Consider the following 20439-nt stretch of genomic DNA (forward strand, 5'->3'; position numbering starts at 1 on the left):
GAGCCATCTACTTAGGGAAGAGAGATTTTGTTGAAAAGCATGTGTGTGTGTGTGTGTGTGTGTGTGTGTGTGTGTGTGTGTGTGAGGGTGGGGGGAGTTATTTGAGGTCATTGCTCAATATTTTCCACTAACTATCAAATATAAACTGTATACCACACCCCAGTTTGTGCTCAAGATGTTTGGCACCAGCAGAATATTTTGCTACCCTTTGGAAAAACGATCTCTGCTTGGAAGGTGTTGGGGCACAGTAGTATTTTATAAAGATTCCCTGTTTATTCACCCAAGAGAAACAAGGGAGTTTTAAATGGAAATTGAAGGTTGAGTGTGATATTGATGGTTCCTGGGGTAGGGAGGTGGTAGAAAGGTAACTGTTGGATTGCACCTTTCCACCCCAAGGCCTGGCACAGCCTCACCTTGAATAAGAGAAGCGTCTTGCCTATCTGTAGCTCCCATGTCATTTATTGCTTAATGCCATACTTTAAGACAAATGACAATATTCTTTGGCTTATTAGGATAAATGTAAGTGTTTTGGTTTGGCTGGAAAAGACACAACAAAAAAAGGGAGTGTTTTGGTAATGAAGGCCTTTGAAGGTCATACTTAAGCATTTGGATTTTATTGCATTGTCAGCTGGGAGCAAATAAAAATGTTTGTAGCAGGGAGTGGCATTGCTGAATTTTTGTTTTTGTAAAGATCATCTGGTAGCAGTTTGGGAGATATTGCCGCAATTGAAGTCAAAGATGGAAGGGCCTTAGGCAGTGAGAGTTAGAATGGAGATGAGGGAGACTTATTTGAAAGACATTCATTTAGATTAATAGAAGCTTTCAGGAAGCTCAGCTGAGCTAGGATAACCTTCACAATAACTTTTTTTATTGAGTTGTCATTGAAAATCAACCCTGGATAGAAAAACTTTAGCTAATTTCAGGCATACAAATGTTTTATTCCATTTTAAAGGCAATGGGGTGGGGGAAGAGAAAATTTTTTCTTTATGAAAAAAATACAATTGAATCAAGTGCACATGAAATGATACCTATTTTCACTCTGTTGAGATCAAGGTCTTTTCATAAAAGGCACTTCTAGGCTGATTTGCACGTCCTACCCTCAGGCTTCACTAGGACAGTTTAAGAGAACGCAGCACATATTTGAAAGGTCAACGCCTACTTACATAACAGTTGATTTAATGCTCCACCCAGAAGTTTGTGTCCCGATTTGTACAATCTGTATGGCTCTGTTGATTATGGGGAGGAAAACAGAGTGAATGATTAACCTTGGGTCAGGGAGAAACTTTCAGGCTTAATTTCTTTGCAAGACTTTAAGATAATGAACACATGGGTAAAATTTAAATATCAGGCCATAACGTGGTCTATCGCCTCTGGAATCAGAATGCCTGCTTTCAAATCCCAGTCTATTTCTTCCTGGCTGTGGAATCTTAGACAAATCACCTACTACCTTGAAGCCTCAGTTTCTTCATTTGTAAAATGAGAGTAGTAATAGTTCTAACTCATAGGGTTGCTAATGATGATCACAAAAGGAAATCCTCAGAAAGTGACTAGGTCAGTGCCCGGCACAGAGAGCATGCTCAATAATTATAGCTATTGATTACTACCAGTTGAAGACTAAAAGCAGTACACAATGGAGAGGGGTAGAGGGAAAGTAGAAAGGTAACGGGATTTCTTTCTATCACTTCAGGAGAAAAATGAGAAGATTTAAGTACAGATTTTAAAACTTGTTTTGCGTGTTTTATATTTTGAAAAATATTGATCTGTATTGAGATCACACCTTGTTAGATGCCTGCCTTCTGAAGGCAGTTGGGGGACCCCTATGTCGAGCCCCCAAAGGCCACTATTATCCCCAAATCTGACCGAGAGTGGTGAGAAAATAGACACTGTAAAGCATTATATTTCTCTTCCTTTTTAAAAAAGCTATTTTCATCTTTTGTTAAAGGTCTAGGTCTTTACCTCACTTTTCTCCAAATTTTATCTAGAGTCTGGGAAAGAATCACCACCATTAGCAATGTAATGTTTCAAAGCCTTGGTCAGAGCAGAAATCCCTAAATTTCCTTAAAAAGTGATTTCTATGTATGCAAATAATTTTTTTGGCAAGAAGAAGTAGGCACTTAATTTGGAAACCTTGATGCCAAAGGACTTCTGTAACTCTATTTTTGTAGGCATATGACTAGATAGCTACTGGAGATCTGAATTGTTCGATTTATGTCGTGGATATTTTCATCTACATAAGCAGTCAAAATTAGAGCTTTCATCCTTTTTAGGGTCTTCTGGGCAATGTTATGTCTACTGAAGAACTGATCTTGGAAGCAGCAGCCACAACAGAATACCTACCAGATTATTAAACTGCTCAAAAATTGATACCATGGTTTAGACAGTAAAAAAAGGTTGTACGTGACTATGTTGGTCTGCGTCTAAAATCGTTAACCATGACCTGAAATCTCTGCAAAGATATGCTTCAGAAAACTCAGGGACACCGAGTGGAAGTTTGTGCTGCTACCGTAATATACCTCTGTTTTCTGTTTCATCATTACTTGGCACTAAAAATGTTTTGGCCTTAATCACATATTGTCAATAACGTTGACAGAAATCTAGGAAGAATTCCCAGTTGAGGATAGAAACTGAATTAGCAGCTATTATATGCTTATTCAATGTGTATCAAGGTATTTCCTTTCTAAAAAAAAAGAAGGAACAACACTCAAGTAATTTGCAAAATGTATTGAAGTTGCAGACACTTCACAAAACTATTCATCATCCAGAGAGGCAGTTAGTGAACTTGGTAAAGCAGGTGGAAGGGAAACTTGTTTTGGTAGCAACAGTAATGTTTTTCAAGACAGAAGCAGAAAAGTGGGGGGAGGTGGGATGGACAACAATTCTAGAACTTCCTCCCATTCATACAAGATTACGCCTGAAAATATTTCTGCCTTTTTTTCACTTAGAAGGAGATATAGGAGGGAGTATAGGATCAAATGTAGTAGTGGAAGATAAAATAAAGCACCATTTGAAAGATTTGCCCATTGACAGTAAACAAACAGTTGAGTTCCACAATCATTATTGCGATGGTTTAGAGACATCCTTCATGAACACTTTTAATTATTTGACAGTAGTGAAAGTAAAGCTAGCAGGCTCAGCATTCCACTTTATCATGGTCAGTCTATATTAGGTGTAGTTTGTAGAGGTCTGCAAAAACAGATGTTGAGGAGACCACTGGAAAAAGAAGCAGTGCAGAAGAAAGGACTCCAGAGACTGAATTATATCTGTTGGAATGGTTGAAGGAATCAGTGAGAAAGGAAGACTAAAGGAGTCTGAGATTGCAGCGCTGTTTATAGTAGCCAAGATATGGAAGCAACTTAAATGTCCATTGACACATGAATGGATTAAAAAAAAGATGTGGTACATATATGCAATGGAATACTACTCAGCCATTAAAAAGAATGAGATAATGCCATCTGCAGCAACATGGATGGACCTGGAGATTATCGTACTAAGTGAAGTACATCAGACAGAGAAAGACAAATATCATATGATATCACTTATATGCTGAATCTTTAAAAAAAATGATAAAATGAACTTATTTACAAAACAGAAACAGACTCACAGACTTAGAGGATGAAATTATGGTTATGGAGGGGGAAGGGTAGGGGAGGAGGGATAGATTGGGAGTTTGGGATTGACATGTACACACTGCTATATTTAAAATGGACAACCAGCAAGGACCTACTGTATAGCACAGGGAATACTGCTCAATATTCTGCAATAACCTAAATGGGAAAAGAATTTGAAAAAGAATAGATACATGTATATGTATAATTGAATCACTTTACTGTACACCTGAAACACAACACTGTTAATCAACTATGTTCCAATATAAAATAAAAATAAATAAATATACAAACTAATTAATTAGAAAATAAAGGAGTCTGAGAGCTGTTTTCAGATACTTGAAGATGAGGAAAAAGTAAGACATTTATGCTGTCTTAAGATCATAAATAGTAAGATATTTATGTTGATTCCAAAGTTGGAGCTAGGGCAATAAATTAGTTGGCATAATAGCTAGGAAAAGTTTGACTTAGTGGATGGGATTTCCCTGGTGGTCCAGTGGTAAAGAATCCGCCTTCCAACGCAGGGGACACAGGTTCGATCCCTGGTCAGGGAACTAAGATCCCATGTGCTGTGGGGCAACTAAGCCCACGCGCCACAACTACTGAGCTCACGCGCCTCAACGAGAAAGCCTGAGTGCCACAAACTACAGAACCCATGCACTCTGGAGCCCGTGCGCCACAACTACGGAGCCCATGCACCCTGGAGCCTGCGCACCACAACTAGAGAGAGAAAACCCTCATGCCACAACTAGAGAGAAGCCTGCGTGCCGCAAAAGAGCCTGCGCTGAAGCAAAAGATCCCGCATGCCTCAACGAAGATCTCAAGTGCTACACCTAAGACCCAACGCAGCCAAAAAGCAAGAAAAGAAATAAATAAAATAAATATTTAAAAAAACATTTGGCTTAGTTGGCTTAGTTCTTGGAACCAAGAACTTATAGCTGTTCAAAACCTACCAGCTGGAATGCCCTGGATGCCCAGTGGTTAGGGCTCCATGCTTCCACTGCAGGGGGCCTGGGTTTGATCTCTGATCAGGGAACTAAGATCCCGCACGCTGTGAGACGAGGCCAAAAAAAAAAAGAGAAAACCAACCAACAAACCAAAGAGATATGTATACATTGCACTTGAATGGCTGCTGGTGGGGACGCTGTAGATGGCACTGACATCTGCACTCAGGGGGTCTTTAACATCATCCATTAAGGACAAGAGTCTATGATAATAGACATTACTTTTGAGCCCTTATTCTCTATTTACTGCTTAGGAAACTGAAGGTGAGGAAACTGCAAAAACCATTCAGTTGGCAAGTTGCCATGGTTAGATTCTTATCGAAATGTGTAAGTGCCCAAGTTCTTACCCTCTGGGCACCCAAGGTACAAGAATCCTTCCTCAAGAGTGTTTAAGGAAATAGTTTTTGAGAATGACACTGAATTTAGAGAATAATTCTACTTTCCTTTTCTAGAACTATACCTGTGGCTGAATAAAAAAGCAAAACAAAAATAAACCACTCTCCCCTGCAAATGAGGAAGACTACGTAGGAGGAAGCTCAGAATGATATAAGATAAAGAAATCCTCTGTTTTTTAATTAGACCCTTTCTCACCACTCCTCACCGCCCCCCCTGCCCCCCCCCCCGCCAAGGCCCAGTGGACCCAGCTTGTGAGAACGGTTTTTATCTTTGAGCTTGTGTTGTGGCTACACAGTAGTGCTGTGCCAGAGGCCCATATCTACCCAGAATCTATTCTATTCCTGGGCCTGGTTCTAACTCTGCTGTTAAAGTTACTGCAAATGTGGAAAAGTGAAGAACCAAATTACCAGACCAGGAACCAAATTACCAGACCATGGCTGGACTCCTATCCAGCCACGGCAGCTGGATTCTGAGGACATTAGGCAAACACATATTCTTTACTGCTCCATAGCAGGTTAAGTCTCAAGTCCCCTCGTGGTCTCTTATGGTGACCTGGGCCATATATGGACTGCATTTGCCCAAGAGCCTCTTCTTTCTGCCGGGACCCCACTGTGATTTCTTCTTGTCCTACAATGGGCAAGGGTACTTTCAAAGGGTGCATATCCACATCTTGGCTTAACACTTCAGGCACAGGACATAGGTGAGAGAGAAGAAAATCAGAAAGACGAAGAAAAATTTAATCCAGTTTCTAGTTCTTTTTTTTTTTAATTAATTTATTCTTTCTTTATTTTTTTATTTGTGGCTGCATTGGGTCTTCGTTGCTGCGCGCGGGCTTTCTCTAGTTGCAGCGAGCAGGGGCTACTCTTCGTTGTGGTGCGCGGGCTTCTCACTGCAGTGGCTTCTCTTGCTGCGGAGCACGGGCTCTAGGCACGCGGGCTTCAGTAGTTGTGGCACGTGGGCTTCAGTAGTTGTGGCTCGCAGGCTCTAGAGCGCAGGCTCAGTAGTTGCGGTGCACAGACTTAGTTGCTCCGCGGCATGTGGGATCTTCCCGGACCAGAGCTCGAACCCGTGTCCCTGCATTGGCAGGCGGATTCTTAACCACTGCGCCACTAGGGAAGCCCCCCAGTTTCTATTTCTGATCAAAGCACTCCAACCAAACCCCACTGTGAGGCTCTGAGGACTCCGTTTTGTCCTCACCTAGCAGAGCCCTCAACAGGAACCAGGTTCTTCATGGGAGCAGTGCCCCCTAGAGGTTAGCATGACCCATCGTCACATCTCGAGATTTTCCTCTTACCTTAGATACGTTTCTTATTAAAACAAACGAGAGCTATTTTATCTCAGTACGCTACTGTGGATACTCGTGACCCATCTCTGAACATCTGGACATCTTACTCTATCCATTCCAGGATTCCTTCACAATTATCCCTGGTGTCCCGGTTCCAGAATAGTTTCTTGTTGGCTTTCCCCATTGGTCCACCCACAAATTCAGATTGCATGACATAGGGTCAAGATTAGGGTGAGGCAAGTGAGGTTGGGTCATGCAAGTACAGAGCCAGATCCTGACTTCACTTAAAATTTTGATAGTTTGTTCAGCATGGATCTTTTACATACATTTTGTTTACTGAGATTTTTGGTGCCTGTTAAATTTTGCCTTAATTACCTCACCCTAGTTCCAGCCCTGCCATGACACCTGAGCCCATTGACGTCAGTGGAAGCAAAAGCCCCCGCTTCCACTGCAGGGGGCTACAGTTGAATGGTTGTAAGTGGACTGGTTCTTTGCCCTCGTGATCACATGGCTCCCTGGGAGCTGTGTCTGCCGCTGCTCCCCAGCATCAGGAGAGAGTGTATCGCTATATCATATACTGCATATTGCTAGCTGGGAAAAGATCAAAATCCAAAATTCCAAGTACAGTTTCTACTGAATGTGCTTTGCTTTTGCACAATCATAAAGTCAAAAAATAAGTTGAATCATCATAAGTCGGGGACGGTCTGTACTTTGGATAATTCAAAAGCCAAGTATTTCTCCAAGCACTCAAGCCTAAGAAAGCAGTCAGAAAATGTCCTGGCACCTATACAAGTAACACAATGTGTCATCACTGAAACATAATGCAAGCAGTTTATTTCCTGACAAGGAGCTTGGAAGAAACTGAGTAGCAAATCACTTGATACAATAAAATTGCTTTTTAAAAATTCTACTTTTAGAACACTTTCCTCTATCTTTTCTGTCCATCACAGATTTTCTCTAATAAGACAAAGTCAGACAAACCACTTCAAGCCTAAAGTCTGATTCCCTGAAACTATGTTTAATAACTCATGTGACTAGTTATTAAAAGAAAAATCTTGGCAATTCTAAGCTCAACTTTAAAGCCACTTAAGAATAGTCATGTTAATAGTAACCATAGATATCTTGAGTCAAAAACACTTTAGTTTTGCTTGCATTCAAGATAAAGTTTTGAAGGTTCCGGAAAGAGATATTCAGAATGGTCATTCTGTTACTTCTAAAAAAGTCTAATTCCGGGATTCCCTGGTGGTGCAGTGGTTGAGCGTCCGCCTGCCGATGCAGGGGACACGGGTTCGTGACCCGGTCCGGGAAGATCCCACATGCCGCGGAGCGGCTGGGCCCGTGAGCCAGGGCCGCTGAGCCTGCGCGTCCGGAGCCTGTGCTCCGCAACGGGAGAGGCCACAACAGTGCAAGGCCCATGTACCGCAAAACAAACAAACAAACAAACACACAAACAAACAAAAAAACCCAAAAAGTCTAATTCCACCATACCGACCTGGAAAATTGACTGAAAGGCAGTGTCCAGAATGTTCTTTAGAATTTACCTGTCTTTCACTTCGGAACTAGCTTGTTAAGCAACACCTGCGTTGAACTTTATGCCAGTTACAGGGCAAAGCAAATCATCTTCTCAAACAGGTTCTCCCAGCTGTAATGTGCTGAGGCAGCAGTTACAGGCCCTGAATTATTACCCTAAAATGGATTTGGTAAGCCTGCATTGAAGAGATAGATAATATGAACTCATGGCTCATTCAGTGCCTTTTCAACAACCATGAGAAGGGAGTCGATGTGATGTACCCAGAAGGTATCCCAATCAACCACTTTCACCTGCATTTCCACGGGATGGGCACTGTTCACCCAGGTACTGAGATTGGTGCCCTTTGGTGACCTCTTCTGACCTTTGGGCATGCTAAATTTCTGCTCAGCACAAGCTTTCTCCTTGACCATGAGCTCAAGTAAGTCAAGAAAGGGATGTGGCAGCCTAAAATAAAAAGAGGGGGAGTGAATTTGCCCTTGGCTGTTTTCATAGAATTGGGGGAGGATTTGTCCAACTCTGCCTGAGCTGGTCAGAATGCACCCGGGGGTGCTGTGTTCTTTCCTTGGAATTAAATTTATGAAGAACAAGGATAAACTGGAGCATGTCCAGAAGAGAGGGAACAGGTTGAAGAGAAAGCTTAAAATGACATCATGGGAGGAGTGCTGAATGAACTGGTGGAAGCTATTTATCCTGGAAAAGAAAGAGCAGGATAACGTTTTTCATGCAGAGAAGGGAATTGTTTTATCTGGCCAGAGAGTAAAGCTAAGAATATGAGGGAAAGAGAAATTTTAGCTCAGTATGAAGCAAAACTTTCCAGAGATTATAGTTGTTAAAAATTGGCATTTCTTCATTTAATGCGTATTTCCTGAGCATCTCCTATGTGTTCTAGGCCCCAGTGAAACAGAAGCGAATAGCGATGAACTGAAGCCATGGAGCTTTCAGCCTAGCACAAAGCTTTGTCAGATAACGGCCCATTTCTCATACTTAGAGATGTTTAATGAGACAACCATAAATGGAAGGTTTTTCTGGCATCGCATGTGGCTGGACTTAGTGTCTAAAGTTCTGCCAACCCTGAAACTCTATGTTTTGTTTACTCTAATGTTACACTTGATGCAGTTTGATGGCTCTCCTGGCCATGGGTCAGGATGTATGGCTCTGATTCTGTGGCTTAGCCATGGTCTTCTATCAGTCAATGCCTATATGCAGTGCTGCCTCTGCTAAGTGTAGCTTCATTTTATTTTATTTTATTTTATTTTATTTTATTTTATTTTATGCTAAGAGGGATGGGGTGGCATGGAGAGAAAACACTATAAAAGTTCTTTCATATGTGACGTACAGTGAAGGGAAAAAATTTTCTTATGTCCCATATTCACCCCCAAAGATCTGGTTGTCATTTCTATTACTTTTATTCTTTTTCAAGTTGCCATTATTGCTTGGGGAATGGGAGCTCTTCCTTTACAGACCAGTTTCAATTCTTTCATCTCTTTGAAGGAGGAAGGAGTCTGGTGGCTAAAAACCACAGAATCATAGTCCTTAAAGTAAGATGAGCTAGTAGAGATAATCTACTCTAGTCCTTTCATTTTATACACAAGAAAACAGAAATTTAGCAGAACACTTTAAAAGACCTGAATAGAAAGACAGAAGCACCAATAACCACTAGAATTTTAGGCAGAATATCGACTTTGGGCAAAGAAAGTTTTATGAAGAATCAAACAGAGGGACTTCCCTGGTGGTCCAGTGGTTAAGACTCTGCCCTCCCAGTGGAGGGGGCACGGGTTCAATCCCTGGCTGGTGAACTAAGATCCCACATACTGCATGGCACGGCCAAAAAAGAATCAAAAAGAACTTCTAGAAATTACAAAGTTAATCTTGAAATTTAATTTAATGGATGCATAAGATGTAGCTTAGACCCAGTTGAAGGGAGAATGTAAACTAGAAGACATATCTGAAGAAGTTATCCAAAATGTAACACAGAGAGACAATGATATGAAAGGTATGAAAGGAAGGCTAAAAAATGAGGAGCAAAGAGTAAGAAGATCTAACATATATCAACTCAGAGTTTCAGAAGGGAATAAAGCCTTGTGTTAACCAGGTGGTTAAAAGTGGATCACAGGGACTTCCCTGGTGGGCCAGTGGGTAAGACTCCATGCTCCCCATGGAGGGGCCCTGGGTTCAATCCCTGGTCAGGGAACTAGATCCCACCTGCATGCCACAACTAAGAGTCTGCATCCGCAAGGAAGATCTCACGTGCTGCAACTAAGGCATGGCGCAACCTAAATAAATAAACAAAAAAGAAAGAAAGTAAAAGCCAAGGATCTTTAAAAAAATTTTTAAAATAAAGACAAAAGAAAAAGTGTATCCACAATCAGAATCTAGTTTATATTCAGATGTTTTGATCATTCAATAATAAAGGATTATAAAATAATGTCCATAATAGTCCTAATCAGGACAGAGGATGACTGATTTGGGTACCACTCAGTCTGGTGGTTCTCAGAGGTGCCAGATATTCTCTGGAGAGGAGAGGGTCCCCCATTGTCTTGAGAGCATCCACAAATCCTTACATCTGTGGTTTAGGAGGAAGGGTTCCTGTGGTCTCCATCTAACTATAGAACAACCCTTTAAGAGAATAAAATTGGAAGACAAAAATCATCCTAAAAGGAAATGAGAACCATGATTTGTAAAATTATGAAATGCCTGTAAATTTCTCATATTGATCATGTTTTTGCTATCTAATTATTCTCCTCTAGTGAGTAATAGTAAAGTCCTTAAGACAAATATAAATTTTTGCGGAGCAAAGAATATGGAAGTTGGAGAGATTTGTGACAAGAGAAGTAGGTAGAGTCAGCTACTGAGAGAGAGGAAAGTGCGGAGTTTCTGGGGCTCCTCAAGGATAAGAAGAGAAAACCGGCAGCTGGTTCAAGCCTGGCTCTGAGGTTGAACAGTAGAAAAACACAAGCAGGATTCCCCAACAATGTATCACTGCAGTCAACATAATAAGTTTTTCCTCCTTACTATAGTCAGATAAGAAATGACAGTGTAGGTAGAACCTTCCTAGGGACAACAATAATATCTCAAAAGCTAGGTGGAGTTGTGTTTCTGGCAATATGGTATTATAGATATTCTTTTAAATCTTTCCACTACAAAATCTCTAAAAGCCACTGTACTAAATGTAAAAATCATCTTCTTAAATGTATGGCTGAGCTAGCAATAAAGTAAGGAAAATCCTTAGTGGCCTGAACTGAAATGGGAACAGGAATCTAGAGAGACATCATAGTTTTTGGCTGTCTTATCACCCATGTGATCTTTCCTTTGTTCTTACCTCCATGCAAAGCTCAGAAGGTATAAGGTAGGACCTGGAAATTTCCTTAAATGCCTAGAACCAATAAGCAACCCAGTTTTTGGTGAGAGGCTCTGTGTGCATATTGGGGGTGCATTTTCAACTCTGCCTTAGCTTCCACTTTCCTTGCACAGAATCTCAAGGTCATCCAGAGGTGAGAGCTTAGGGCCTTTTCGGGTCTTTCTTGTCAATGCACAGAGCCCTGGGCATGTGCACCACCCTATACATGCATGTGGCCTTCTTGATTCAGAAGCTTCCCAAAGCCCCTCTGTATGTCTCATTCTGTTTTTAATTTTTTGTTAGTCTAATGTTTTCCCCCAACTGGTATCCATCACCTCAGACAGCTGCAAGGTTAAGTAATTGCCTGTAATTGTTTTTGACAAATGTTTATGGGGAAAAAGTTTTTCACACTTAATGAGCTCTGAGTTAAGTCAGTCTTGCAAGTGGGATTTTCCAGGGAACAAACAGGTCATATAATAAGTCTCTGGGGATGAAGCTTTGAAGGAGCTCCAGCCCCTTTCTGTTCCTTCCAGTGGCTGTCGGGCTGCTGGTCTTCACCATGAATGCAGGCTGTTGGTTTTCAAGGATATCACAAAGCAGGAGAGTCCGAGATGGGACTAGGGCAAGTGAAACATGCCACAGAGCTCATTGCTTTTACTGAGATTGAACAGTTTTTTCCCCTCCTTCTCCTCCTCCTCCTTCTTTTTAAACACTCCCCGGATTGTTGCAAGCCTTTGGGAAATTTCCAGAGTTCTGAAACATTTGATTCTGACCATTAGCCAGTTTCTTGTTGCTTCTGTGGAAGAGAGAATTTTCTGAGGTCCTTACTCCACTATTTTTGCTGATGTCACCTCGATAGGGAGTTTGAACTGGCATACTCTGTGTGTCTGGAAACCACTTGGCCCAAATAGCATGGTGTTCTTTTAAAAGGCTTATGAAATCTAGGAGGAATGTAGACTACTTAATAGTTAAATTCCTATGGAAAAATGTGTATTTTCCCACCATTTCCTTCTCCTTCTTAAGCTTGATTTAGCCCTAGAGACTATAAAAGTGAATGAATAAATAAATGAATTAATCAGTTAAATTTGTGACTCATCAAAGGGTCCGGTACAGGGACTTAAACATAACGGACACTCAAGGAATAGTGCTGAGCCAAAATGGATTGGCTCAAAATAGGCAAAATTGACCTGTTCTCTATTATATCTTATCCTATTCATAACATTAGATATTTGGATTTATATTTATCCCACATAAAATTGTATACTTTTTATATTGAAGATTTCCCACTTCCTTTAGTTTTTATGGGATATATATATCTTAGTTCGGGTAAAAAATAAGTCCTATAATATAGATTTTTTTTTTTTAACTTACAACATCGTTTTATAAAGGCCCACAATTACACGAGATAAATGATAACATCTACATAGTTTACGCACGTTACATTTACAATGTAATAGGGCAGGAAGAGATATGGTAAAACATTTAAATGTGTTACATTACCTCAATTATTTACAGATCACTAAATAGAAGGTACTATTTACTTCTGAATCCTAGTAACCATGTAAAAATTATTCCTCTTTTCAACTACATTTTTCAAAACATCTATCACGTAAACAAAATTGTTGTATCTATCTTCTTGAGTTTTCTCTACTATAAACCATAATGGCACACTTGAAGCAGAAAAAAGAAAAGTAAGCATCATTTCGGTCCATCCTTAAGGAATCCAGATCCTTCAATTTATGAAGAAGGACAATACTTTCAAATGTTTCCTAACTAGTTTTACTTATATCTAGTAGGAATCTTTGTGCCTCAAACTGTAGACCCCCCTTGACCTGAAATGTGGTCAACCCTAAAGCCTGTAGGAGTTCAACTAGGTTTAAGCTTTACACAGCATTGACAGTGAAACATAAGTACAATCTAAATTCTACTGCATTAAAATAAGCAAAGGTATCATACTCATGGCTTTAATATAATGTTCCTAGTCTAGAGCACAAGTGTTTCTGGTATAAGCAGTACCTGCCAATAAATAATCTAGACATGATTTAAAGAACACTTTTTTGTTGTTGTTGTTGTTTTTTGTTTGTTTTTTTGCGGTATGCGGGCCTCTCACTGTTGTGGCCTCTCCCGTTGTGGAGCACAGGCTCCGGACGCTCAGGCTCAGCGGCCATGGCTCACGTGCCTAGCCGCTCCGCGGCATGTGGGATCTTCCCGGACCGGGGCACGAACCCGCGTCCCCTGCATTGGCAGGCGGACTCTCAACCACTGCACCACCAGGGAAGCCCTAAAGAACACTTTTATTATTACAATATGCTCTTGTAACTTACTTTAAAATTAAAAGAATAACTATTTTAAATGTTTCTTAGAAATTGAATGTTGCTAGACTGGTTCAGTTAAACCCATTCTAGTCAAAGACTGCTTTGCTGCTTTATAGAGTACCCCACAGTAGTAAAGATTTTTGGAGATTCATAACAAAAAGCTTCACAAATAATATTTCCAATAACATTTTTATATCATTTGTTCAGGACATTCTGATTGATAAGCAGTTAAAGGTAAAGAAGGAAAAAAAATGCTCACTGCTAAAGACAGAAAATCTTACTCTATTATAATGAAATGATAAAGGTTTTCCTGAGATTTTCCTAATGTCTGCCAGTGATGCTGAGATAATTTTTAGAACCACTAACACCTTTCAACGTTTAAGGTGATTCTAAAATAGCAAAGTTCAAGTAGCGTCACATGCCTAAGGAATAGGAAATCAGAATATCCAGAATCTTACAGTCATCTAATTATTTGGCCAAGTGATGAAGCAATTTACCTGCTACCCCCACCACCACCACTGTGACTGTCCATGCCATATGACTGGTTTAGGTAGGAGTCCATGGATCTTTGACCCCCACAGGATCCATGGCCATAGTCACGATCCATCCCTCCATAAGATCCGGGGCCATAATCATGATCCATTCCATTAAAGCTCTGATAAGTACTTCTGCAAGCAAAGTGTGTGTAATCATCCTCGAAGTCCATGGCGGAGGCTCGGGGCCGACGGCCTCAGCGGCGCTGGGCTGAGCTGTGGTGGGAGGCGAGCGCCCGTGACCCGCGGTTACACACAGCCAGTCAACGCGACCAAGAGCCTATAATATAGTTTTAACAGTAAATTCTTTCCATTAAAAAAAAGAAGAAAGGAGAAAGGAGGGAGGAGACAGGAAGATATTCTTGTCAGTTGTCAAGGTGGTGGCCACTGACAAATTTTGCAAGTATTTTGACAAACACCTAGCAGAAATAGGCTTATTTTCCATCAGAAAACTCATAACTAACTCAATTGAAGGATATTAGGTAAAGAAGCCTGTTTGGAAATCATCTGAAAAGATTCTTGTGTCTCATGTCTTTCTTAATTTGTTATAATGAATGAGTCATAATATATTAAGAGGATTAGAGCTGCTTATAATGAGAGTGCTACATTTAAAGGACTAACAATATAATATGATTATGATATAACATAATATGATGGGATAATATGATTCTTTCATTTCCTGTTCTCACTAACACATTACAAAAACAACTAAGTGGCTTTTCATTTTGCTTTATTTTGTTAGAGAAGATGTGGACGTTAAGTAGAATCTGGCTATGTTTTCCCACACAAACACATACGTGCACAAATAATGACAACTCAGTTTTATAAAAATGTAATGAAAACGGTATAAAAACCGTTTTATAAAAAAAAAACAAAACGTTGTATCTCTTTACTTCTCTTTGACTCTCCTTAATTAATAATGGATATAAAAGCAGACCTTTAATTATTATTCTAACAAAGATAGTCCACATCTTTAAAAATTCTTTCATCTGTATTAATACTTAAAATCATCTAAGAAAAAGCAAATGGTATTTTCCTCAGTTCTTGTGACATTATGTCTTTCAAATTTGAAAAAAAAACAAACAAAAAACACTCTGAAAAATAGGAAGGTTCTTCAAGACATCACACCCAGTCTCCTTAGAAAGTCTTTGATATGGAAAAACAGAGGGATTGTTCCAGTTTAAAAGAGAAAAGACCAAAAAAAAAAAAAAAAAAGGAATTTAACATGACTATTGAGTAGATACTGATTTTAAAACACTCTAAAACATATTTTGAGGATAATAAGGAGAATTTGAATATGAATTGAATATCATTAAGATATCTTTTCATTTTCTTAGGTATGTTAATGATATTGTTTTGTAGGAGAATCTTCTTTATTATAGGTGCATGCTGAAGTTTTTAGGGCTGAAGTCTACAACTTAACTTTCAAAAGATTCAGAAAGATATATATATATATATATATATATATATATATATATATAGTCCTGGGATAAACCAAAATGGAAAATAATGTAAAAAAAAGAATGTATATATATGTATAATTGAGTCACTTTGCTGTACAGCAGAAATTAACACAGCATTGTAAATCAACATTGTAAATCAAAAGACAAGAAAAGAAATATATATATATATATGTACACACACATAGTAGTTGTCTAGCTGGGCATGTAAAATCTGATTTCAATCATGAAATGTGGTAAGTGGAAATGCATTGTCCAGATCCCCCTACAAGGACAAACTAACTCCTGGGAGAGCTGTCAAGAGGCCACATACAACTAATAGCCCTTCAGAGACTGCTGCTACTACACAGAGCCCCTTTGCCCAAGGTCATGCCCTTCTAGGATAGCCAACTGTCAGCGATGATTGAGGTGGAAGTAGAAAGGCCTGGTCACTTTGGACCAATGGGGGATAATCCTGATGGGTCCATTTTAGCTTCACAGGTCCATTTGGAGTTGGCTCTGTCTGTCAGTCCTACCTTACAGCTCAACGTCTCCCTCTGCCCGGTTGTGTTGTTCCCCCAATGCCCCGCCCCATTCCACATGCAGGTATCGATCCTAAGGGCACAACCTAGTAAATATCTGACCCTTAAATTCTGTCTCAAAGTCTTCTTCTAGGAGAACTGAATCTGCGACACAAGATGGATATCAGACAACCTCTAAATGATGAACATTTTTTTTTAAAGTTCTGTTTTCTTAAAAAATAGCAGTGTCATCAAAAACAAAGAAAAGCTGTGGAAATGTTCTGAATTAAAAGAGGCTAGAGGGCTTCCCTGGTGGCACAATGGTTAGGAATCCGCCTGTCCCCGGTCGGGGGGACAGGGGTGCGATCCCTAGTCCGGGAGCATCCCACATGCTGCGGAGCAACTAAGTCCGTGCACCAACAACTACTGAGCCTGTGCTCTAGAGCCCTCGAACCACAACTACTGAAGCCCATGAGCCTAGATCCTGTGCTCTGCGACGAGAAGCCACCGCAATGAGAAGCCCGCGCACCACATCGAAGAAGCAGCCCCCGCTCGCGCCAACTAGAGAAAGCCCGCGCGCAGCAATGAAGACCCAATGCAGCCAAAAATAAATAAGTAAAATAAATAAATTTATAAAATAAAATAAAAGAGACTAGAGAAACGCATGACAACTAAATGAGATATGTGATGTTGGACTGCATCCTGTACTAGAGGAAAATAAAAGACCAAAAAGAACACTGCTGGATCAATTGACAAACTAGCAAGTTCCTACTGTATAGCACAGGGAACTATATTCAATATCCTGTGATAAACTATAATGGAAAAGAATATTTAAAAAAAGAATGTATAGGGACTCCCCTGGTGGCACAGTGGTTAAGACTCTATGCTCCCAATGCAGGGGGCCTGGGTTTGATCCCTGGCCAGGGAACTAGATCCCACGTATATGCCGCAAATAAGAGTTCACATGCCACAACTAAGGAGCCTGCCTGCCTCAACTAAGACCCAGCACAACCAAATAAATATTTTTTTAAAAATGTGTATATATGTATAACTGAATCACTTTGCTCTACAGCAGAAATGAACACAACCTTGTAAATCAACTATACTTCAATTAAGAAAAAGTACAGCATCAATTTTAAATTTCCTGTAATTGGTAAATATACAGTGGTTATGTAGGAAAATGTCCTTGTTCTTAGGAAATAGACACTGAAAAATATAGGGGAAAGGGGGCACATTGTATGCAACTTCCTCTTGAACGGTTCAGAAAACGTACATACACATATACATAGAATATAGTAAAAGAAAATGGGGCAGGGAATTCCCTGGTGGTCCAGTGGTTAGGACTCTGCACTCTCACTGCCCAGGGCCCAGGTTCAATCATAGGTTGGCCAAAAAAAAAAGCAAATGGGGCAAGAGTTTAAAAGTTGGTGAAGCTAGGTAAAGGGGGTGTGAAAGGATTCTTCTTACTTTTCTTGCAACTTTTCTGTAGGCCTGAAATTATTTTCAAATAAAAAATTAAATATATGTACGTATATATGTATATATAAATATAAATAATAACAGATCAACCAGCTGTAGCAAAATGTTAACAACTGATTTATGTTATAAGTATATAGTTGTTCTCTGTCCTATTCTTTGAACTTCTCTGAATGTTAAAAATTTTTCATAATGAAAATTTGGAAAGAAAATACAGGCCAGGATGTTTGCTGTGGCTTACCTCTTTAAGGCTTGCAAGATTATGCCTTTAGGGCTTCCCTGGTCGTGTGGTTAAGAATCCGCCTGCCAATGCAGGGGACACGGGTTCAAGCCCTTGTCCGGGAAGATCCCACATGCCGCGGAGCAACTAAGCCTGTGCACCACAACTACTGAGCCTGCGCTCTGCAACTACTGAAGCCCAAGCGCCTAGAGCCCGTGCTCTGCAACAAGAGAAGCCACCACAATGAGAAGTCCGTGCACCTCAACAAAGAGTAGCCCCCCGCTCGCCGCAACTAGAGAAAGCCCGTGGGCAACAACGAAGAACCAACACAGCCAAAAATAAAATAAATAAATAAATAAATAAAAGAAAAAAAAGATTATGCCTTTATTTCAGGTTGCTGCCACGAGCTTTTGGTCACTCTATTTGTGATTAACTTAGAGAACACAGATTAGCATACCAATTAGACTCTTAAAATTTCCCCCTCTATAAAGTAGAACTCTGTAAATCATTAACTATTTACCTCCTCACTCTAAGAAACCCTGTTAGATATACAGTATAAACTCAGTACCAAAACTTTGTCTTTTTTTATTCTCTACTATGTCCTTAGTTGCTAGATAAATTCCTAGAACATGGAATATGCTCTGTAAATACCTGTTAAAGGAACAAGTGAGGAAGATCTAAAATAACTATGATTTTGGTATAGATGGATAATTTTACCTACCAAACTCCTATCAAATCAACTTTTACCTACCAAATCAACTCCTATCATTATGGCCAAAATTAAATTTGGTTTTACTGTTTTTGCTTACTTTCTCCTTCTTACTACAAGTTGGGAGAATCAGAATTTTGTAATTATTTCAGCAAACAAGTAGTTAATCAGGGTGAAGCTGAGCCGGGAAGTAGCTTGAAGTAGTGCTTCTGGGTTCCTGGGGGAAGCAGCAGAGAGTCTTTTGAATGCAAACCCATTAGGGTGCTCAGGTGCAGGGTGACCTTGAGGAAAGAGGTGCAATGGTAGCTAAGGGCTTAGGAGGAGAGGACCCACCACACAGGATTGAGCTGACTTGAAACAGGAGAACCAATGCTCCACTACATGTGGAGGATTGAAGTCAGGAGGCTCTATGAAGCCGCACGTCAGAGAATATAGCCCATTTATTAGCAAATTGTCAGTACTCACTCAGTGAGACTGGAAATGACTAAAGCTGCAGGAGACAGAGTAGCCAGGAATCAGAATGCAGAAATTAGGACTGGAGCAGGAACCAAGAGGAAACTAAGCCAATGTGGAAATAGGGCACAGCAGCTGGAGGCATCAGTTTTGTCCTCTTTGGATGTTTCCCCACATGGGTCTGGGTAGAAGTGTTAACCATGAAACAAGAGCCTTCCCGTGATCATGACCTCCTGACAAACCACTGGGGCTGACGGTGCTTGTGGCTAACTGGGGCTAAAGTGTCCCTCCGAGGCACACACTGCTGTTGTTTCAGGGCACCCTTTATATTCTGCTTTACTATCCTTACTGTTTCTACTTCCAGCTCAGAATCAGAGAAAGTAGAGCAAAGTATCACCAAGAGCCTGCAATTTTTCATCTTTATCCTCCCATCCAGAGCCCACCTTCTCATTTGCAAATCTAGAAAGCTGTTTTCTCCCTAGGCAACTTTTATTCAAAATAATTTGTTTAAATTTATAATTATTTTGCATTGAATAATTTATCTTTTAAACGAACAGATCAGCAAATTATCTGAAATGTTTTCACAGTGATGTCTTATCATACTGCTTAAAAAGGACCACACTCCTCCATGTCTTGACACATTGAGGTGGAACACTGGAAGTAAAATCAGTACAGTGGTCTTAATACAGAGAGGTACGCTGTCAGACATGACTTATGATATTTAGGCATCCTGAAAAATATGGTTTATGGCTGGGTTTTATTTCAGGTTCTCTCTGCTTGTCATTGTCTTCGTCTATTTTGCAATCGTGCAATAGTCTCCTCCAGAGAAATACAAATGAATTGTGTCTAATGGAACGCAATCAGTTATTGCCCTGTAAATACCGACCAGTTCTGCCAGTTTTGTAACTGTTTATAAATCCATTTCAACATTCCTGATGGTCTACACATTTGTGAGACTGTGAATTCTTTTTACCCATTGTAACATCTTCTTTCTTTTTTTTTTTTTTTTGGTGGTTACACGGGCCTCTCACTGCTGTGGCCCCTCCCGTTGCGGAGCACAGGACACGCAGGCTCAGCGGCCATGGCTCACGGGCCCAGCCGCTCCGCGGCACACGGGATCCTCCCGGACCAGGGCACGAACCCGCGTCCCCTGCATCGGCAGGCGGACTCTCAACCACTGCGCCACCAGGGAAGCCCCCCATTGTAACATCTTAACTGATTCTATCATTAATAGAGTTAAATAAAACCTTTGAAACAGGTTAACTTTATATTTGTGAGTCATGATTTACCTGTTTTTTAAAAAATGTTCTTTTAATAGGCCTTCAGTCTAAAAGTATTAGTCTGACCTTAGGAGGACAAATGAGTAGGGAGAGGTGGTTTTTTAAAAAGTGTACATGAAGTTTTTTTCTGGCCCACTCAATTTCCAAAACCTAAATTTACCTTCCACTCCTAGGATGATGATGGAACTGAGCATCGGGACAGGGGGAAGCACTCATTTAGGGGAAAGGGGTGGGGTAGGGCTGGGGGGCTTGGTTTAAGTGCAATAACAGGCAAGCAGGGAAGGGCTGAAGGAGAGAGAATTCTGATACCTGCCCCCCCACATTTGTATTGCTGA

At 40.4% G+C, this 20439-nt stretch overlaps 2 protein-coding genes across 5 annotated transcripts in view; both read right to left on the reverse strand.

The window, feature by feature from the left end:
• CMKLR2 (chemerin chemokine-like receptor 2) overlaps window positions 1-20439 on the reverse strand; it is an 82911-nt gene that overhangs the window by 16195 nt on the left and 46277 nt on the right. Inside the window, exons 1-2 of one of the 4 annotated variants that reach the window (XM_033429244.2) lie at window positions 7783-7884; window positions 1164-1226 (exon numbers count right to left, since the gene is read on the reverse strand). The exons of 1 other annotated variant lie outside the window; for it this stretch is intronic. The gene's annotated coding sequence lies outside the window, so the exon portion shown is untranslated. Of the gene's footprint in view, window positions 1-1163; window positions 1227-7782; window positions 7885-20439 lie in introns of those variants that run through there. 2 more of the 4 variants (XM_033429272.2, XM_033429288.2) reach the window with 2 other exon arrangements.
• On the reverse strand, window positions 12388-15242 carry LOC101269427 (DBIRD complex subunit ZNF326-like). The gene has a single exon (XM_049711939.1). It carries the CDS (start codon window positions 14177-14179, stop codon window positions 13967-13969), a length of 213 nt encoding a protein of 70 aa, XP_049567896.1. The 5' UTR covers window positions 14180-15242; the 3' UTR covers window positions 12388-13966.

Source organism: Orcinus orca, chromosome 7, assembly GCF_937001465.1.
Source record: "Orcinus orca chromosome 7, mOrcOrc1.1, whole genome shotgun sequence".
NCBI classification, from domain to species: domain Eukaryota; kingdom Metazoa; phylum Chordata; class Mammalia; order Artiodactyla; family Delphinidae; genus Orcinus; species Orcinus orca.